A 16,854-nucleotide genomic window follows, 5' to 3' on the forward strand; every position below is an offset into this window, starting at 1 on the left:
GAATACAAAGCAGGCTTTGGTCAAGTGCAATAATACCTCCGTGCTGATGGGATCTTTTGACTGGACGATATGCTTCCCCTCCGATTAGATGTAAAACCGAGCCGTGCTAATAACCGGGCTTTAAGGCGAACCGCCACAAACTTGTGCATGCAGCACGGTGACTGCGGAGCACGCACAGCTTGCTTTCTCTGGGTCACTTACCTTCGGTCCATCAATAATGCAATTATTACTCTCATTTGGAAATGCGCTGTATTCTTCAGCGCCGAAAAAAAAGTCGACTTCTCAAACAAGACGCATGAATAAACAAGAGGAAGCTCACTATGAAGTTTATGAAGGAAGCAGAATTTGGGGATGAGCTACTGGCCCCACGCCTTGCAAAACCCATTCTTTCAAGCTGCATCAACCTCCATGTTGGTTATCACGGTGCAAAGAAATGGCAAACTAGTCAGCTGGAAAGGAAGCCTGCTGCTTTGCTGCCTGGCTGTAACAGGCTGTTGCCTCTGCATGATTCGACTGCCTCCAAATGACCCTAGCTTTGTCTCCCACCCTCCTCCAAAAAATGGCTTTGGTGCAAAGAGAAGGTGCAATGCAGATCAGTCCAGCCGCCCTACCTTCCACCAGGCCCGGCAACCTTATAAAAATTCCTCTCATTTACTTCAGTTGAAGGATTCTCAGGCTTTGCCCAAGCAAAGCTGTCAGGAGAATAGAGGCCATGTTCAATTTGAGGAAAACCAAGTAGATCAAGGCCACCTCCATAAGCAGAGATGATCGACCCTGGTGCCTTGCTCATGATCAAGTATTTCATCCAAATGCCTCGATTACAGCAGATTGTGGGAATTTAGAGAGTACTCTGCAAAACCTTTAGACAAAGGTATATACAAATCTCAACCCTCTCTCGCCCGCCAGGTGACTGCAGACTCCACCGCAAGCAAACCAACCCTGGCCTTTGTTCTCGTGGGCAGCCCCAGGATAACGGTTTGGGGTCTCGACAGAGACGCGCTGGGGAGTCATGCAGGAGCGAGGCGGGCAGGGACCTGCGGAGGTCACATCTAGCCCAACCCCTGCCTGAGACAGGGCCAGCCCTGTGCAAGCCAGCCCAGACAACTATCATCTAAACTCTCCTTAAGAGTATGCAAAACTCTATACCAGGGTATGCAACCAAAATATAAACTCTACATAAGGAGCATTCTGGGGAGCTTCCCAAATTGCATCAGGTGCCTGGTCACAGGCCTGGCCCATGGTACCCCACTGCCTGGACATGATGCAACCTTCACAATCATAGAAAATGAGGGTGTGACGGGAGCTCAGGTAACATCTAGTCCAACCCCCTGCTCAAACCAGGACCAGCCCCAGCCCCAACTACATCATTGATCCAATCCTCTAATTTGTCTGTTATTTGACAGACCAAAGCTTTGTCTAGCTGGGTCTTAAACACCTCAAAGGATGGAAGAATCCACCACCTTTCTGGGTAATCTGCTACAGTGCTTCACCACCCTCCTCGTGAGAAAGTTTTTCCTAATATCCAACCTCAACTTCCCTTGCTGCAGCTTGAGCCCATTGCTTCTTGTCCTGCCATCTGCCCCCACCAAGAATGGCCCAGCTCCATCCTCTTTGCAGCCCCCCTGCAGGGAGGTGAAGGCTGCTATTCAATCCTCCTCGGTCTTCTCTTCTCCAGACTCGATCAGCCCAGGTCCCTCAGCCTCTCCTCACCAGTCCTGTCCCCCAGCCCCACAACCATTTCCATTGCCCTCCGCTGGACTCTCTCCAACATGTCCACATCCTTTCTGTCGTGGGGGCCACAGCTGGACACAGGACTCCAGATGTGCCCTCCCCATTGCTGAACAGAGGGGAAGGATCACTGCCCTTCATCTGTGGGCACCGCTCCTACCCATGCAGCCCGGGATGCCGGTAGCCTTCTTGGCACCAAGGGCACACTGCTGGCTCCTGTTCAGCTTCTTGTCCCCTGCCCTCCCAGGTCCTTTTCTGCAGAGCTGCTGCCCAGCCCGTCACCCCCAGCCTGCACCGGTGCAGGGGATCGCTCCCTCCTCAGTGCAGCACTTTGCACTTGTCCTTGTTGAACCTCACGGGATTTCTTTTGGCCCGGTCCTCCAGCGTGTCCAGGTCTCTCTGAATCCTAGCCCTGCTTGTGGAAGAGTCGAACAACGCAACAAATGGGCAGGAGCACTCTCCCCCACAAACTTGCTGTGTGACCTCAGGCAATTTCTTGAAACGTGCTGCTTCTCTCTCTGCTCATCTGTACACTGGGAACAACAATGCCTCACAAATATTTTGAACTCTACAAATCTTCACTGCTAAGAACGGGGAACCTCATTACTAAATATCTTTTATACAGTTATTTTGGGGAAATATTCAATAGAATAATGCTTGGCATATTCAGCCTTTGGCCTATTTAACTCTTGTAACCTTGAATCTTGTAAACACACAGCATTTTGATAGGATGGCTGGTTTTATACTGAGTTTAATTTTAAGTCAGGATGCAAAGGCATTAATACCTACCAGTGTGTACAAAAACTTTCAAGAGATCTTTTTTCACAGAATTCTGCTCACAACAATTTTTATTCTGCAAATATGATTTCTCTGTTGCACTGGAGGATAACACCTGGGAAGACTTGGGATCCTGGCTTGCTCTGCATGGACAATACAGGCTCCACGGAACTAGGAGCCTGAAGGAAAGAGTAGGACATTGGCTCTTTTTCCATTGCTAAAATTTCCTTCTCATTCCTTACCCGCAAACGCTGTCATTCAGCTGCAGGCCTCCCTCAAAGATGACCTGCCTTTCCGTGGCGTAAGCAAAGCACTTGAGGATCTTCTGAGATTTAAAGGCACTGGAGAAATATATTAATCCTACTGTTTATTCCCCCCACCTTAAATCAGACCTCCCGCTCCGACATTGCAACTGCTGTGATGCCACAAAGGGAATTAAGGAACTCTCCGTTCCTGATTTCCCACGTCCATCCTTGGTAATAAACACACAGAAAAGAGAAACATGGAAGTTATCTGACAGATCAACAGAACTGTCTCTAAATCGACTATTTGCCAACGTTTCCCACGAGGCGTCAGCAGGCTTTTAGCTGACAGGAAGCTCCTGTTTCATCATTTCTGTCTGAGCATCTCAAGGTAAGCATGTAAATAACTAGACAAATTCAGCAGTGACTAAGTGGCCTTCCAGATGGCACCTTCCCTCTTGCCATGAGCAAAGAACATTGATATTCTTCTCCAGTTACTTGAAGCTTGCTAGAGGAAAAAAAAATTAACTTAATGTGAGAAAATGCTGGGCTTCAAAAGCAGGTCTCCAATGTTACGCTGAAAATTGTGCAGAAAAATTCTCTCTAAGATGACGGCAACAGAAGAGACGGCAGGCAGAGGTGCCGAGGGATAGATCTCACCAGACCTAAAGAGCTAATAAGGGGCAGGGTCTATTCAAAACTGACTGGGAGACCTATAGCTTTTGGAGACCGATAGCATGAGACTTGCTGAGATGAGGAGTACTACGTAAAAGGTAGGCACGCGAGGTTCTTTGGATAAATGCGGTATGTTTTATTAGACCAGCTAAATAGTTGGGGAAATTGGTCTTTGCAAGCTTTCAGGTACAAACACCCTTCTTCTATGGAAAAGGTAGGGCTTTTTTCTTTCTTTCTTTTTTAACAGAAACAAGGAAATATAAATGCCATCAAAAACAACAGGAAGCAGGAAGAGAGGAGCAGGTGGGCTAACTCCTTTGCTTTGCACAAACTATTCTCTTAAACCAGTTTAAGAAGCTTGAAATTCTTTTATCAGCGGACAGCCCAAAAATGAGGCCCACCTGATTCACTTCAAGTGTGCAAACCAGGAGGATGAGTAGGATGCTACATCCAGCTCTGCTCTCGAGCTCTCCTCGATAGAAAGTCCTCTCCCCTCCCCTCCTGAAAGCGCTGCAAGGAGGTTGCTTAGCCAAGAAGGACTGACAGGACACCTTCCAGAGTCCATCGGTGCTAGTGCTAGGTCAGCTGGAAGGGCTGCTGCTAAATGATGCAAGACACTTAAGCCTCCGCTGGGACTGAGAACATTGCTTCCACAGCACTTCCTCATCCTGCCAGTCCTGGAAGCAGGAAACCAGACCCAAAATAAGACACAAATGTCTTGCACACGGCTTCTGGAGAGGTAGAGCGACGAGTCAAAAACATTTCAGGATTTCTGAGAGGTTCGGGGTCAGTCACTGACCCTGGACCATCAAGCCATGTTGCCGAAAAGCCCTGCTGGCTACCACCAACCTGAAGACGCCGGCCTCTCGGCTCTAGAGTTGACCCTGAAATAATCCATGCCGCCGTGAACCCTGAGGCTTGAGTTGCAATGTGCTGCCTGAAGGCCCTGGCTTGGGCCAAATCAGTTGTCTGCTTTCTTGGAGTCCAGTGTGAACCCCCCGTGCCCGAGTCTGCACTCCCTTTCCATTTGCATCTACATAAAACTCAGCAAACTGGAATGGCCTGGGACCTGAAAATCCAATGGCTGCCTATCGTCCTTTACCCCATATAAAAGGCAACCAAAATTGAGTAGACAGACTGGTTATTTGAGGCCGCACTTGAACACCACCGGCCTGGTGAAACATGCTGTAAGATTATAGGGCTGGAAGAGTCGTCTAGTCCAGTCCCCTGTTCCCTGGGGCTGAACTAAATGACCTTGGCAGCTCAGTCTGAATCTGGCAGCCTTCAGAGCACAAAGCAAAATAAATTTGCTTTTTTGGCTTATTATTAACTTATGTGTGTTTTAATTTTCTATAACGAAAGCTCCTGGGTTACTGCTAACAAATCCAATCGAAATATATGAATGCAGGGCATTGGCTCTCATGGCACCGCATCACCCCACCACCATCTTCTTGTGTAAGGAAAATACGGACAGAAAAGTTAATGCAATTGCTGAATACAAGCTGGGATCACAGGCGACGATGCACACTGTTTGCCACGAATGCTTGCTGGATGTCAGCGGTATGCTTTTGGTACACCTGAGGACCAATGGCACAGTTGATGGTATCTGGCCAAGTTTGGCAAAATTATTATATTAAATCAATGTAATGAAAATGCCTCTGGACTGATCTGCTCAGAATCTACATGAGATGAGGTTAATTACTGGAGGACTTTTGAATGACGTGAGGAAAGCACACAGTACGGAGCAGAATAAATGGATATAAGCAAGCAAGAGAGAGCAAGAAGCAGACACACACACACACACGTGCACGCGCACGCACACAGGAGAGAGGAAAAAGAGAGACAGAAAGTACCTGGAAAGCTGTGAGTGCGCCAGTCCCTGGGTTATACAGGCATCGCAGCGAGGGCATGCTGTCCGCCAGGCTGGAGCAGCCCAGCCACAGAGATCTGGGCATAGAGCACTGCAGAGAAAGGACAACTATGAGATGGGACTGTATGAGACAGGATGGCACAGATTACAGGATCTTTCAAGGCTTAGCTGAACGGCAGCACCAGAACTGCAGCTGGCCTTAAAGGCTGAAACATCCTCAAGAAACACACATCCCTGATCCGTCTGGCCCCGCACGGGAGTTTAGAGATGCCAGTGGCAAAAAGGGGAGGGGAAGACATGATGGTCTGAGACCGTCAGTCAACATTTTGCATTAGCGTGGGCGCGTGTATTAAAGAAACGGACTTCTTTCCAATTAACCGGCCCTCTTTTGTTTCCACCTAACACGCGTCACAGCGAATGATTCTGCAAGGAAAAAGAATAGCACGTCGAGTGCCGGTGAAAAGAGCAAAGGTGCGGCGGGTTTGTTTCCTGTCCCCGAGAGGGTGGGATAAGGCAAGGAAGGCCAGTAGTTGCCTAGAGGCAGTTTGCAAGAGTTCGGCCTTCCTACTTGTTCTGCTGCTAATTGCAAAGTAGTTAATACAGCAGACTTCACCTTTCCAAACGGATCTCATGCACCAAAGGGGCCAGGCCACTGAAAGAAGGAAAACAGCAGCAACTGCTCACGGTTGTTCAAAAATGCAAGTACTGACAAGGTTAAAAATATGGCTGTGCTCTGACAGCCAACTTGTTCTTACCCGATTTTTTGATGCTGTAACTGCTACTGGTGGTGAAATGCTGATACATTTTAAATGGGCACCTATTTATGAAAATGGTAGGATGTGACGGATTAGCTACATGAAATCTCAAACCACTATATTCATGTCTGCACCCCCACATCATATTAAGCCTTTTTTAAGTGGTAGGGGGCTGGAAGGAAATTCGAGTGGAAGGGACAGCTGGAATGGGTATGAGATGGCAGCTGCGTTTTGGGCCACTTTTTCTGCTGCTTTGGGAGGAGTTGCAAGTTGAGCTTTAATTGAATATGTGGGAGTTATGGGGCTAATCACAGAAAATGAGGGTGGAAGGGACCTCACATCTAGTCCACACCCCTGCTCCAAGCAGGACCAACCCCAACTACATCATCCCAGACAAGGCTTTGTCTAGCCAGGCCTTAAAACCCTCCAAGGAAGGAGAGACCATAACCTCTCTGGGTAATCTGTTCCAGTGTTTTACTACCTTCCTAGTGGGAAAGTTTTTCCGAATATCCAATCTCAACTTCCCTTGCTGCAGCTTGAGCCCATTGCTCCTTGTCCTGTCGTCTGCCCCCACTGAGACCAACCCAGCTCCATCCCCTTTGCAGCCCCCCTGCAGGGAGGTGAAGGCTGCTATTCAATCCCCCTCCGTCTTCTCTTCTGCAGACTCGATCAGCCCAGATCCCTTCCCCAGTCCTGTCCTCCAGCCCACAACCATTTCCATTCCCCTCCGCTGGACTCTCTCCAACATGTCCACATCCTTTCTGTAGTAGGGCCCACAGCTGGACACAGGACTCCAGATGTGGCCTCCCCAGTGCCGAATGGAGGGGAAGGATCACTGCCCTCCATCTGCGGGCACTGCTCCTACCAATGCACCCAGGATGCCGGTAGCCTTCTTGGCACCCAGGGCGCCCTGCTGATTTGTTAATCTTGGAATGGACAGAAAGAAGATGGCTTTTATCTGGTCCACAATTTGCTACCACTTGAACCAAACTGCCGTTAGGCACTGTTAGTCCACGTCACTAGTACACATTGCTCCAACCGATGCTCCTCCTCCAAAAATAAGTCATATTTGAAAAATTCACCAGAGCACATCATCTGTGAACACCTGCATTTGAGGAGCGTCTGTTACTGTAATGTAATCTCACCTCCGTTTCATCAACTCTTCTCTTCACGCAAAGCCTCGGATCTGAGAAGTTGACTACTCCTTCAACGTTAAACCTCTCCAACCCCACGCCAGGTAGAGAGATTAGCCCTCCTGATAGGCAAGATGAAGCGGGAATGATTGCCAGGGTATTGCAGCAAGCAGCTGAAACCTGAGTCACGCTTCCTCGTCTGCTGCTCTAACCTAGCAGACAATGCTTCCCTCCCACACACAAAAGAACTCGAAATCCCAATTATCTTCCCCCAGGCAAAAAACCCTACTTTATAACTATTTATAAAGCTCTTATCACCATAGCAGCCGAGCAACCCTAGTTCAAAAACCAACAGGGGCGGAAGGCATATATTTGCTTAAGCATTTGTCATGTTTTTGATATGCTAATTTAAATCGGTTTAAGCCCGTGTGTTCGGCCGGGTCCCCTATTCACTGGATCCGTTTGGTCAAAGTGCTCATAGGAACGAGGAGATTAGCTATGGTGCCAAGGCACTAAAGCAAAGATAAACGTTTCCATCTTGCTCTCCAACCCACTTAGTACAGTTGACGCTGTAAGCTGCCCTGTTAAGTGGAATAAAAAAAAAAAAACTATAAGAAGCCCAGAGTAGAGGAGCCGAGAAGTGGGCATTTTATACAACTATCTAGAGCAGTGGTTTTCAACTTTTTTCATGTGTGGACCCTTAAAAAGTTTTGAATGGAGGTGCGGACCCCTTTGAACAGCAAGCATGGGTATTGACATCCTGTTGACTGATTGTAGTCACCTTTCGTGGACCCCTTAGACATGGTCTGTGGACCACAGGTTGAAGACCACTGCTCTAGAGATTTAAACCACACCATTAGAGAGGGGTCCAAGTATCGCACAGAGCCGAAGGCTGCTTAGCCAGCATACCCAACTGCTCAGCTCGCTCTGTCTACCTCTATTCTTCTCATACATTTCCTGGACCAACTATACTTTAACCCCTTATTTTTCCTAACACGGCATGAGAGGTTCATACATTCACAGACTGTAAGGGGCTGGAAGGGACCTCACCTGACCATCGGGTCCAGCCCCCCGCACTAGGCAGGAAGGACAAGGGGGTCAGGGGACCCGAGATAGTCCTCTACTGCCATGGACATCAGGAACCAAATCTGACCACATGAAGCAGAAAGCAAACACTTCTTCCTGTTGCAAAAGGGGTCCATATTGCACTGCCACATACGTTTAGTGGGGGAAGCCCTGCTTGGACCAGACGAAGTCCCTTCCAACCCTCGTTTTCTATGGATTTGAAAAGTCTGGACTCTCTCCATTGTAAAAAAGACACTGAAATCCTACCTTCTCTCCTCTGAAGCTGACGCTATCCAGGGAAGGGGATGTTAGACATCCATTTCATAGAGCCCTGGCAGCTAATCCACATTTACTTACTTACCTATGCAACCTAGTAGGTTAATATCATTTCAAGCCCAAAAGAGAATAGACAATAAAAAATAACTGGTTCCTCGCCTGGCTCTTGAACCAGTCAGCTAGGATTTCTCTCATGTTCATAACAAGATTTATATTGCTGCTAGAGATCCAATGTTGATTTAAAAAATACATAAATTAATTAAAAATCAAGATTTGTTGTCTTTAAAAGACCAAAGGTGCGCTCAGTGGGGGGAAATGTCACTCCTGTACTTACTTTCTATCTTTTCAAAGAAGCAGAGACTCTAAATTACAATTGGTGACTGAAAGCAGCTTATTCACAAGCTCGAACAAAAGGCCCCAGGTGCTTCAATAGAAACAGCTTGTGTGTAAATCAGATGAGTGACCCAACAGAACAACTTCATTTACAGCCTGATCTCTGAAAATCTCAGCGTTCCCCATCCCCAGCCACCGACCACGCTGCATGTCAAACGCTCGCTTTTGTTCTGACAGCTCCACAAACAAGGGGCTGGCCTCGGCATTTCCTATTTGAAAACAGACCGACAAAATCCTCTCCTGAACCCGTGTCAATCTACATCCTTTCTTTCTTTCTTTCTTTCTTTTTTTTTTTTTTTAAATCAAAATGGATGCAAAAAGCACTACGAGTTTTGACTGCGACCAGATGGGAATGCCAGTATTCCCATCTGGCCGCAGTCAAAGCACTGGGCCTAACCCCTGGCAGCGGCTCTCCGCTTCTGTCATTTGATTAGGACTTGGACTTGTGTGACAACTTTGGGACCCCAGAGTGCTTTACAAAAATTAATAAGCCTCAACACATGTGAGGCCGTTATATTCATTTTATAGATGAAGAAGTGTCTTACCCAAGGCCACAGAGCAAGCCTATAACACAGCCAGAAAGAGAAATGAAGTCCCCGTTCCCAGGCCTCTGCTGCCGGCAGAAACACGCTCCCGCACCGGAGGTGTAGAAAATGTGGGTTCAGGTCAGACCCATGAGACACCCCCCTGGCAGAAGCTAGGCACAAAACACCGAAAACCATTGCTGGTAACAGAATAAACTCAGCAAGACAGGGTTGGCTTGTTTGTTTTTAGCCCCTAACACACTGTGGTTGGCCTAGCCTCGGAAGCACGAGTTTATATCCTCCCTAATATAACGTATAATAGAAAACGTCTAATTCTTCCCTCAACCCTGCTGGACTCTTTTGCATGTTATGGGAAAGACAGTCACCGGCTAATTAGGAGTTCCTCTTATCAGGTTATATGGCTTCCTCTGATGAGTTTTACACTGACTCCGTTTGTACACCCCCTTCGTTCCTGTATTAGGTTAAGGATATAGAGGAGTGCTATATCTGCCTTCTCGAGAGCACGTGCTATTTCGGATAGCCCCATCACGTCCCTTTTTGCTCACCGTCTCTCTAAACGCCCATTCTCCGCACGCTATGTGTTTCCAACCAGTATGTGGTGGAGTCCCGGTTTTATTGAGCCTCTCAAAGGGCACTGAAGATATTTTTCCCTGACCCAATAAACGCGCATTTTGAACGCAGCAACAAATACATTTAAATTATTCAGTCCAGATCTTATCTCATATTTTTCAACGCTGCATTTCATTTGCTATCATGAAATCCATTTACTTAACTCCAGTCAGTCCTGGTAATCCTCAGTCTTCTTCAGCTTTGCCTGACCTAGATTATTGTTTTGTTCATACCTCTTGCCAAGTATTAATATATTAAGCACAAAACCAGGCCCAATATAAATTCCAGTGTTAAACCTTTTCCAATGGTAAAAACTGACTGTTTACTCCTACTCTTTGTCTTCTCTCTGCCAGGCTTTAAGCACTGATGACAATGCTTTACCTTGACAGAAAAAGCTCTCTCACCAGTCCTGTTATATCAAATTTGTTCTCTTCTGTGTCCCTGCAGTAGGTACACAGTACCAGACGTCACATCATATTATTTTAGTGCATTTTGTTAGAAGTCAGAAATGCATCCCCTCCTAGAACAAACACATAATGGGCCTTACTACTACCATTATATTTTATCAATACAGCGCGTAAAGAATTTGTTGCAATGAAAATCTGAATTTGCTATAGCATGAAAAAAGAAATCGATGATAGCATTTTTATAGATGCTGTCTAGGAATACAGTAGTGTTGCAGATTTCCACAAAGTCTATCAAAGGGCATCAACGCTGGTGAGAGATATTGTTACGGGACTAAAGTGCTTGCATAAAGATGAAAATGGAAGTGTCCTAAAGACACCAGTGAGAGGCACAGCAATCTGGAGTGGAGGTTTTAAATACTGCATCCACTGCTCTGCCATTTGTGCACCCACAGGACTGCTATAATACCTTTCATTTTCTAGGAGGGGTAATGTGATGACTGCTCACTCTCAAGTTAGCAGCAAAGCTAAAATGCAAAATCCAGATCTCCTTATTCTGCATTTTCAACCTGTAGAAAATAAAAGGGTTGAACAAGAATCTCTCTTCTGCATCTAAGACCAAACCAAGCCCCTCAAAGTTTAATTCACCTCTAGTACAGGGCCCTGTGATTCGAGTTCTTACATTTTAAGTGCCTAAGTGATTGGGGATTCTCCTAACCTTGAGAAAAACCTAGACATGTTTTCCCATCTCCCAACACAGTCACTAGGAAGGCACGTAGAGACAGAATATGATCGCTGTCTAGCAGCCTTCAACTACCTGTAGGATGGTTACAAAAAGGACGGGGAGAGACTGGTCTCAGTGTGGGCAGACGACAGGACAAGGAGCAATGGGCTCCAGTTGCAGCAAGGGAAATTGAGGTTGGGTATTAGGAAAAACTCTCTCAGGAGGAGGATAGTAAAGCACTGGAACAGGCTCCCCAGAACGGTGGCAGTCTCTCCATCCTTGGAGGTTTTGAAAACTCAGCTACACAAAGCCTTGGCTTTGAACTGGGACAGAATCATAGATAATGAGAGCTAGAAGGGAGCTCAGGAGGTCACATCCTTTTCACCTCCCTGCTCCAAGCAGGCCCAGCCCCAACTACATCATCCCAGCCAAGGCTTTGTCTAGCCAGGTCTTAAAAACCTCCAAGGATGGAGACTGCACCACCTCTCTAGGTAATCTGGTCTAGTGCTTCACTACCCTCATCGGAAGAATTGCTTTCCTAATATCCAACCTCAACTTCCCTGGCTGCAGCCTGAGCCCATTGCTCCTTGTCCTGTATCTGCCCCCACTGAGAACAGCCCAGCTCTGTCCTCTTTGCAGCCCCCCGGCAGGGAGGTGAAGGCTGCTATTCAATCCCCCTCGGTCTTCTCTTCTGCAGACTAAATCAGCCCAGGTCCCCCAGCCTCTCCTCACCAGTCCTGTCCCTCAGCCCCCAACCATTTTTCATTGCTCTCCGCTGGACCCTCTCCAACTTGTCCACTTCCTTTCTGCAGTGGGGGCCCACAGCTAGACACAGGACTCCAGATGTGGCCTCCCCGGTGCTCAATAGAGGGGAAAAATCACTGCCCTCGATCTTCTGGCAATGCTCCTACCTATGCAGCCCAGGAAACTATTAGCCTTCTCACAACAAGGGCACACTGCTGGCTCCTATTCAGCTTATTGTCCATTATAACCCCCAGGTCCTTTTCTGCAGAGCTGCTGCCCGGCCCGTCACCCCCAGCCTGCACCGGTGCAGGGGATCGCTCCCTCCTCAGTGCTGGACTTTGCACGTGTCCTTGTCCATCCCTCTTTACGAGTTCCCCCTCACATCCTTTTCTGTGTCTTGCTCTGTGTCGAGCATTGCCTGGCCCTGCCGTGCATCCTCCTCGTTTCCCATAATGGGGTGCCTGCCTATGGGCCAGAGAGGCCTAACTGGCATGACAGCCCGCACAGCCAGACTTACCCTCTGAGCCCGATGCTCCAGCCAGTTTTCTATCCACTTCACAGTCCAGTCATCCAGCCCGTACTTCCTTAGCTCACCTGTGACAATGCTGTGGCAGTCCGTATCAAAAGCCTTGCTAAAATCCAGGTACACCACATCCCCTGGTGTTCCCGCATCCACAGAGCCAGCCACCCCCTCGTAGAAGGCATCAGGTTGCTCCAGCATGACTTGCCTCTGGTGAATCCACGACGACTCTTCCTGATCACCTTCTTCTCCTCAAAGTGCTTAGCAATGGATTCCTTGAGGATCTCCCCCATGATTTCTCCAGGGACTGAGGTGAGGTTAACTGGTCTGTACTTCCTTGGATCCTCCTTCTTCCCTTTCTTAAATATGGGCACTATGTTTGCCCTTTTCCAATCATCCGGGACCTCTCCTGATCACCATGAGTTTTCAAAGATGATGGCCAGCGGCTCTGCAACTCCCTCAGGTGCATCCCATTGGGATGATGTGGTTGGGGCTGGTCCTGCTCTGAGCAGGGGTTGGACTAGACGTGACTTCCTGAGGTCCCTTCAACCTTCATTTTCTATGATTTTATGAGTAACACTAAGGAGACAGGGGAATTGTTCCATTTGGCCCAGTAGGGATCAAAGGGGAATGAAATAAGACTAACTTAAGGAAAGCTGAAGCAGAAGGAAGAGGGAGAGGGACTGTGAAGTCCATCTAGGCATGACTGATGCGACTTCTCCCAAAGCAGTGGAAGTCCTAGCTCTTGACTCACGTAAAACAGGAGTGAAAAAACACAATGGAGACTTGTTGTAGACTAACATCCCCATCCGTACCTGCTGGGACTAGACTAGCTGTGACCAAAAAAAAAATCTCTCTCCACCCATGTCTATGAAAAGATGTCACTTTGCATGTAGGAGTATTGCGAGGCCTTTGGCCACCTACAATCTGTGCGAGTCCTGCGCAACACCTCTTCTGGGAGTATCATTGCTTGTATGCATTTTAAAAATAAAAAGGCAGGAAATGGGGCTTAGGATCCGTGTCCTGGGCGAGGTTATGCCAGCCACGCACACGGAGAGGGAAGTGGTCACAGGGGCATTGCTACCCTGATTCTGCTGACACCACAATAGACACAGCAGATGGCTAAATGACTTGGGATTTTCTGGGTGGGGGCAGGGGAATTCTTGACATTCTCCTTGTTTTAAAAAAACTCATCAAAGATCATCGGAAAAGCATGGGAACAGAAAGTCACAGGATTGCAGAGCTGCTCAACTGCACCTTTTGTCCCTGTACTTGGAGGGACCAACAAATGCCAGAGTGCAATTTATACCGAGTTGACATTTGCACTCCGTGTGCAATTTGCACATTGTGTCACCACTGAAATGAGCTCGTTATATGGAACATGCCAATACGAATCAGTTGGTGTTTGCATTAGAAAATGGTGTGCTCAGGGGACGGTGTCTACCGATACTTGGACTTCAAGGTGACATACAAATCCTCAGCCTGCAAACCGTCGTCGTTCTTGTAGCCTCTCCCAACGCATGCACATACACACACACGTAAGTAAACATGCACGCATGCACATGCTTTGAACGAAAGAAAAAAATGTGAACGCTGGAAAAGAAACAAGGAGTTTCTAGTGTTCGATGACTTAAAAATACCCATGCTAAAAATAAACTGCATTTGGCACGCACCTCATCATAAGCTCTACACATCTTGGGGAGGGGAGGGGGTGCAGGGCAGGGCCAATATAGCGTTTTCTTAAAATTCCACAAAAAAAGAAAAAACCCTGAATGAACAGTAAGTTCTACTTCCCTGAATTTCGATTTTTTTTTAACTGTGGATACTAGGCATACTAAAGACATAATTACTTGAGAGAGTCACCCAGCTTCCAAAGGAGCCATTTCAGTGAATTGTGTAAATAATATGCCTTTAAAAACACTAACATATGAATACAGATTTACCAGTTATGGAGCAGTTATATACCTGAGAGACCAGAATACACATTTAAAAAAAAAAACCCATGCCTAATTATGAATTTACCGAAGAGACTAGAATGGCCCAAAGCAAATTAATACTTTTATAACTTTCTCTAAAAGTTTTTTTTCCGCTTTTGTTTGGAAATAAGAAAAATATAAAAGGGAAGAAATCCCCCCCCACAACTATAGATCTTAATTAAGCCAAAAACAAAACCAGGAAATTTATAATTACAGCTGACATTCTCTCACTAACCCAGGCCGCTGTGCTCTGAAGTTATTTTAAACGGGGGGTTTTTCACCAAAAAAGATCATTCGGATTTGCTTAGTCAGTGTCTTTTTGGTAGCATGCTATTGTTAAGTTTAAAGCTATAAAATGAAGAGGGAACTACGGCTTCCTCAAATTGCCAGCCCTAGCTGATTGATCCTGCCTCAGAGGCCTGGAGAATTGGAAAGCAGCCGCTATCATAACCGGGGCCGCCCTGAATTTCTAAATGACCACAAACGCATTCACATCTTTGGCCCGAATATTTTCAAATGCTTTCATGGGTTATTAATAAAAGGGGCTTCGTGCTTCTCCTTCATTGCCAAATCGCAATGAAAACCTTAGTGCCACCCCAGTTAAGGGCCTTTTAGCATTTCCACCATTTCCCAGGAGAAAATTAAAACCCAGGGGGCAACAATATATTTCTTTATTTATAAAAACACTGGTCCTGTTGCCAGCAACATTCAGAGATGGCAGCCTCCCACTTTTAACTGACTTTGGGCATAAAATGGACTTCTTACCGGGTCACTGATCACTGAACCCGGTTGCAAGAGTCCCAGTTTCTCTTTCATGCCAACCAAAAGCTCACAGTAAATTTGGTAAGCTCGTCTACACAATCCATCATGAAATTATTCCCCCAGCTGTGTCTTTTCGATGTGGTTGTTCTAAACCATTTCTGAACTTCTGTAGTCAATCATCTTTTCTCCAGTCCTCCTGTACCTCCGCTGTTGATCATAATTTTCCAGAAGAGACTGCATTGGGATTGCAAGTTCATTAAGCTAATTCCCTGAATAAATCCACTTTGCACATGTTACCCAAGGATTTCCTTACCTGTGAGGAATCGGTTTTAGATATGCAGAAGTTTTTCCCCACCTGAAGCCAGCACTCCCAGCTGGAATATGCACAAGATTCCCAGTAAACCCAGTGCTTGATGACTCTGTAGAGACCACAACCTCCTTCAGAAGTCCTAAATATTAATTCTTGAAATCCAAGGAAGTGTCAGTGTCATAACTTGACATTTCCTCTGGGACTTCCACTTTGTCATCGGTGGATCCTCCCATTTCCATGAAGAGGAGCAGGGCATAAATATCACCGCGTGCCTCTGTGGAGCTTACCAATGCAGAAGCCATCTGCTTCGTCGAAGGTACTGCATGTAAAGGCTTTCATACAGATATCCAAAATAGGACATTAATAGAGCGGTTGCATAAATCTAAATACTACTACTACTCTGACTCATTAAAAGCAGCCTTCTGCACTTTTCCTTAGTGAGATCTAAAGCATGAAACGTATCTGAAAGTTTTAGAGCGAGGTTTTGTAATCAAGCTGATGCAAAAAACATTAGCCTTCCCAAAAAGGGAACGCACAACCACTGCTAAGTCCCAACCCCAAACCTGCCGGACCTTCACAGCTTGCCTCTGTTTCTCCCCTCTTGTACATAATTGCCTCTCCATCACTACTGTCATATGCCTCCCATTTCTCCTCTTTTCCTACCAATACCTCCATGCATTTCCCATGCCCCTCACACTTGTGGGTTCTTTCCATTTGGCACTAACCCGGGATGCCTTTCTTTGCCTTGCCAGCATGAGACGTGTTAAGTACTAATTGCCCGGCTGTTGGTGCTGTACCCTTACCGTCTGTTCTGCTATTTATATTACAGGAGAACCTAAGTCTCAGTCAGAAGCCCGCTGCACCAAGGAGGAAACACAGGGCAAGTTCATTAACACCGTTAGGATTGGAAATCCTAATATAGGACCAGAGCAGCGGAAGGAAGGGATGGCCTACAGGTTAGGAGCTAACCCTGGACACAGCAGACTTAAGTTTAATTCCTGACTCTGATAGGAAACATTTTCAAGGAAACCTTGGGCAAGTCGCTTAGTATTTCTCTGACCATCTGAGCATCACCTTGACTCAAAGAGGAATGAGGATTTAATATTACAAAGGCAGCGCAGCACTCGGATCCTACAGCAATAAGGGCCTGCAGAGTCACCAAAGATGACAGACAAGATGACACGGAAATTAAATGAATGGTGAGCAGAAGCCGTAGCGCTCCTACTGCAGGATCTGAAAGCACGGAGGCTGTACGAAAAGAAGGGTCTCCCAAGGGCAGGACGAAAACCCATCGCTTGGGGAATCTGCATAGGCTGACTCTAAAGCTCCCAAATTCTGTACTGTAG

At 46.8% G+C, this 16,854-nt stretch overlaps 1 protein-coding gene across 15 annotated transcripts in view; it reads right to left on the reverse strand.

The window, feature by feature from the left end:
• The window catches only part of LOC102382623 (F-box/WD repeat-containing protein 1A-like), an 85,955-nt gene that overhangs the window by 45,954 nt on the left and 23,147 nt on the right, over positions 1-16,854 (reverse strand). For 13 of the 15 annotated variants that reach the window (XR_323537.2, XM_025201239.1, XM_006021266.2 and 10 more), the window contains one exon: positions 5,276-5,383. The exons of the other annotated variants lie outside the window; for them this stretch is intronic. Coding sequence is in view for 12 of the 13 variants with exons in the window: in XM_025201239.1 (XP_025057024.1) it covers positions 5,276-5,383 (108 nt within the window). In the remaining variant the exon portion in view is untranslated. The remainder of the gene's footprint in view (positions 1-5,275; positions 5,384-16,854) is intronic. 15 annotated transcript variants of the gene reach the window in all.

This window comes from Alligator sinensis, unplaced genomic scaffold (assembly GCF_000455745.1).
Source record: "Alligator sinensis unplaced genomic scaffold, ASM45574v1 scaffold61_1, whole genome shotgun sequence".
In the NCBI taxonomy this organism is placed as follows: Eukaryota; Metazoa; Chordata; order Crocodylia; family Alligatoridae; genus Alligator; species Alligator sinensis.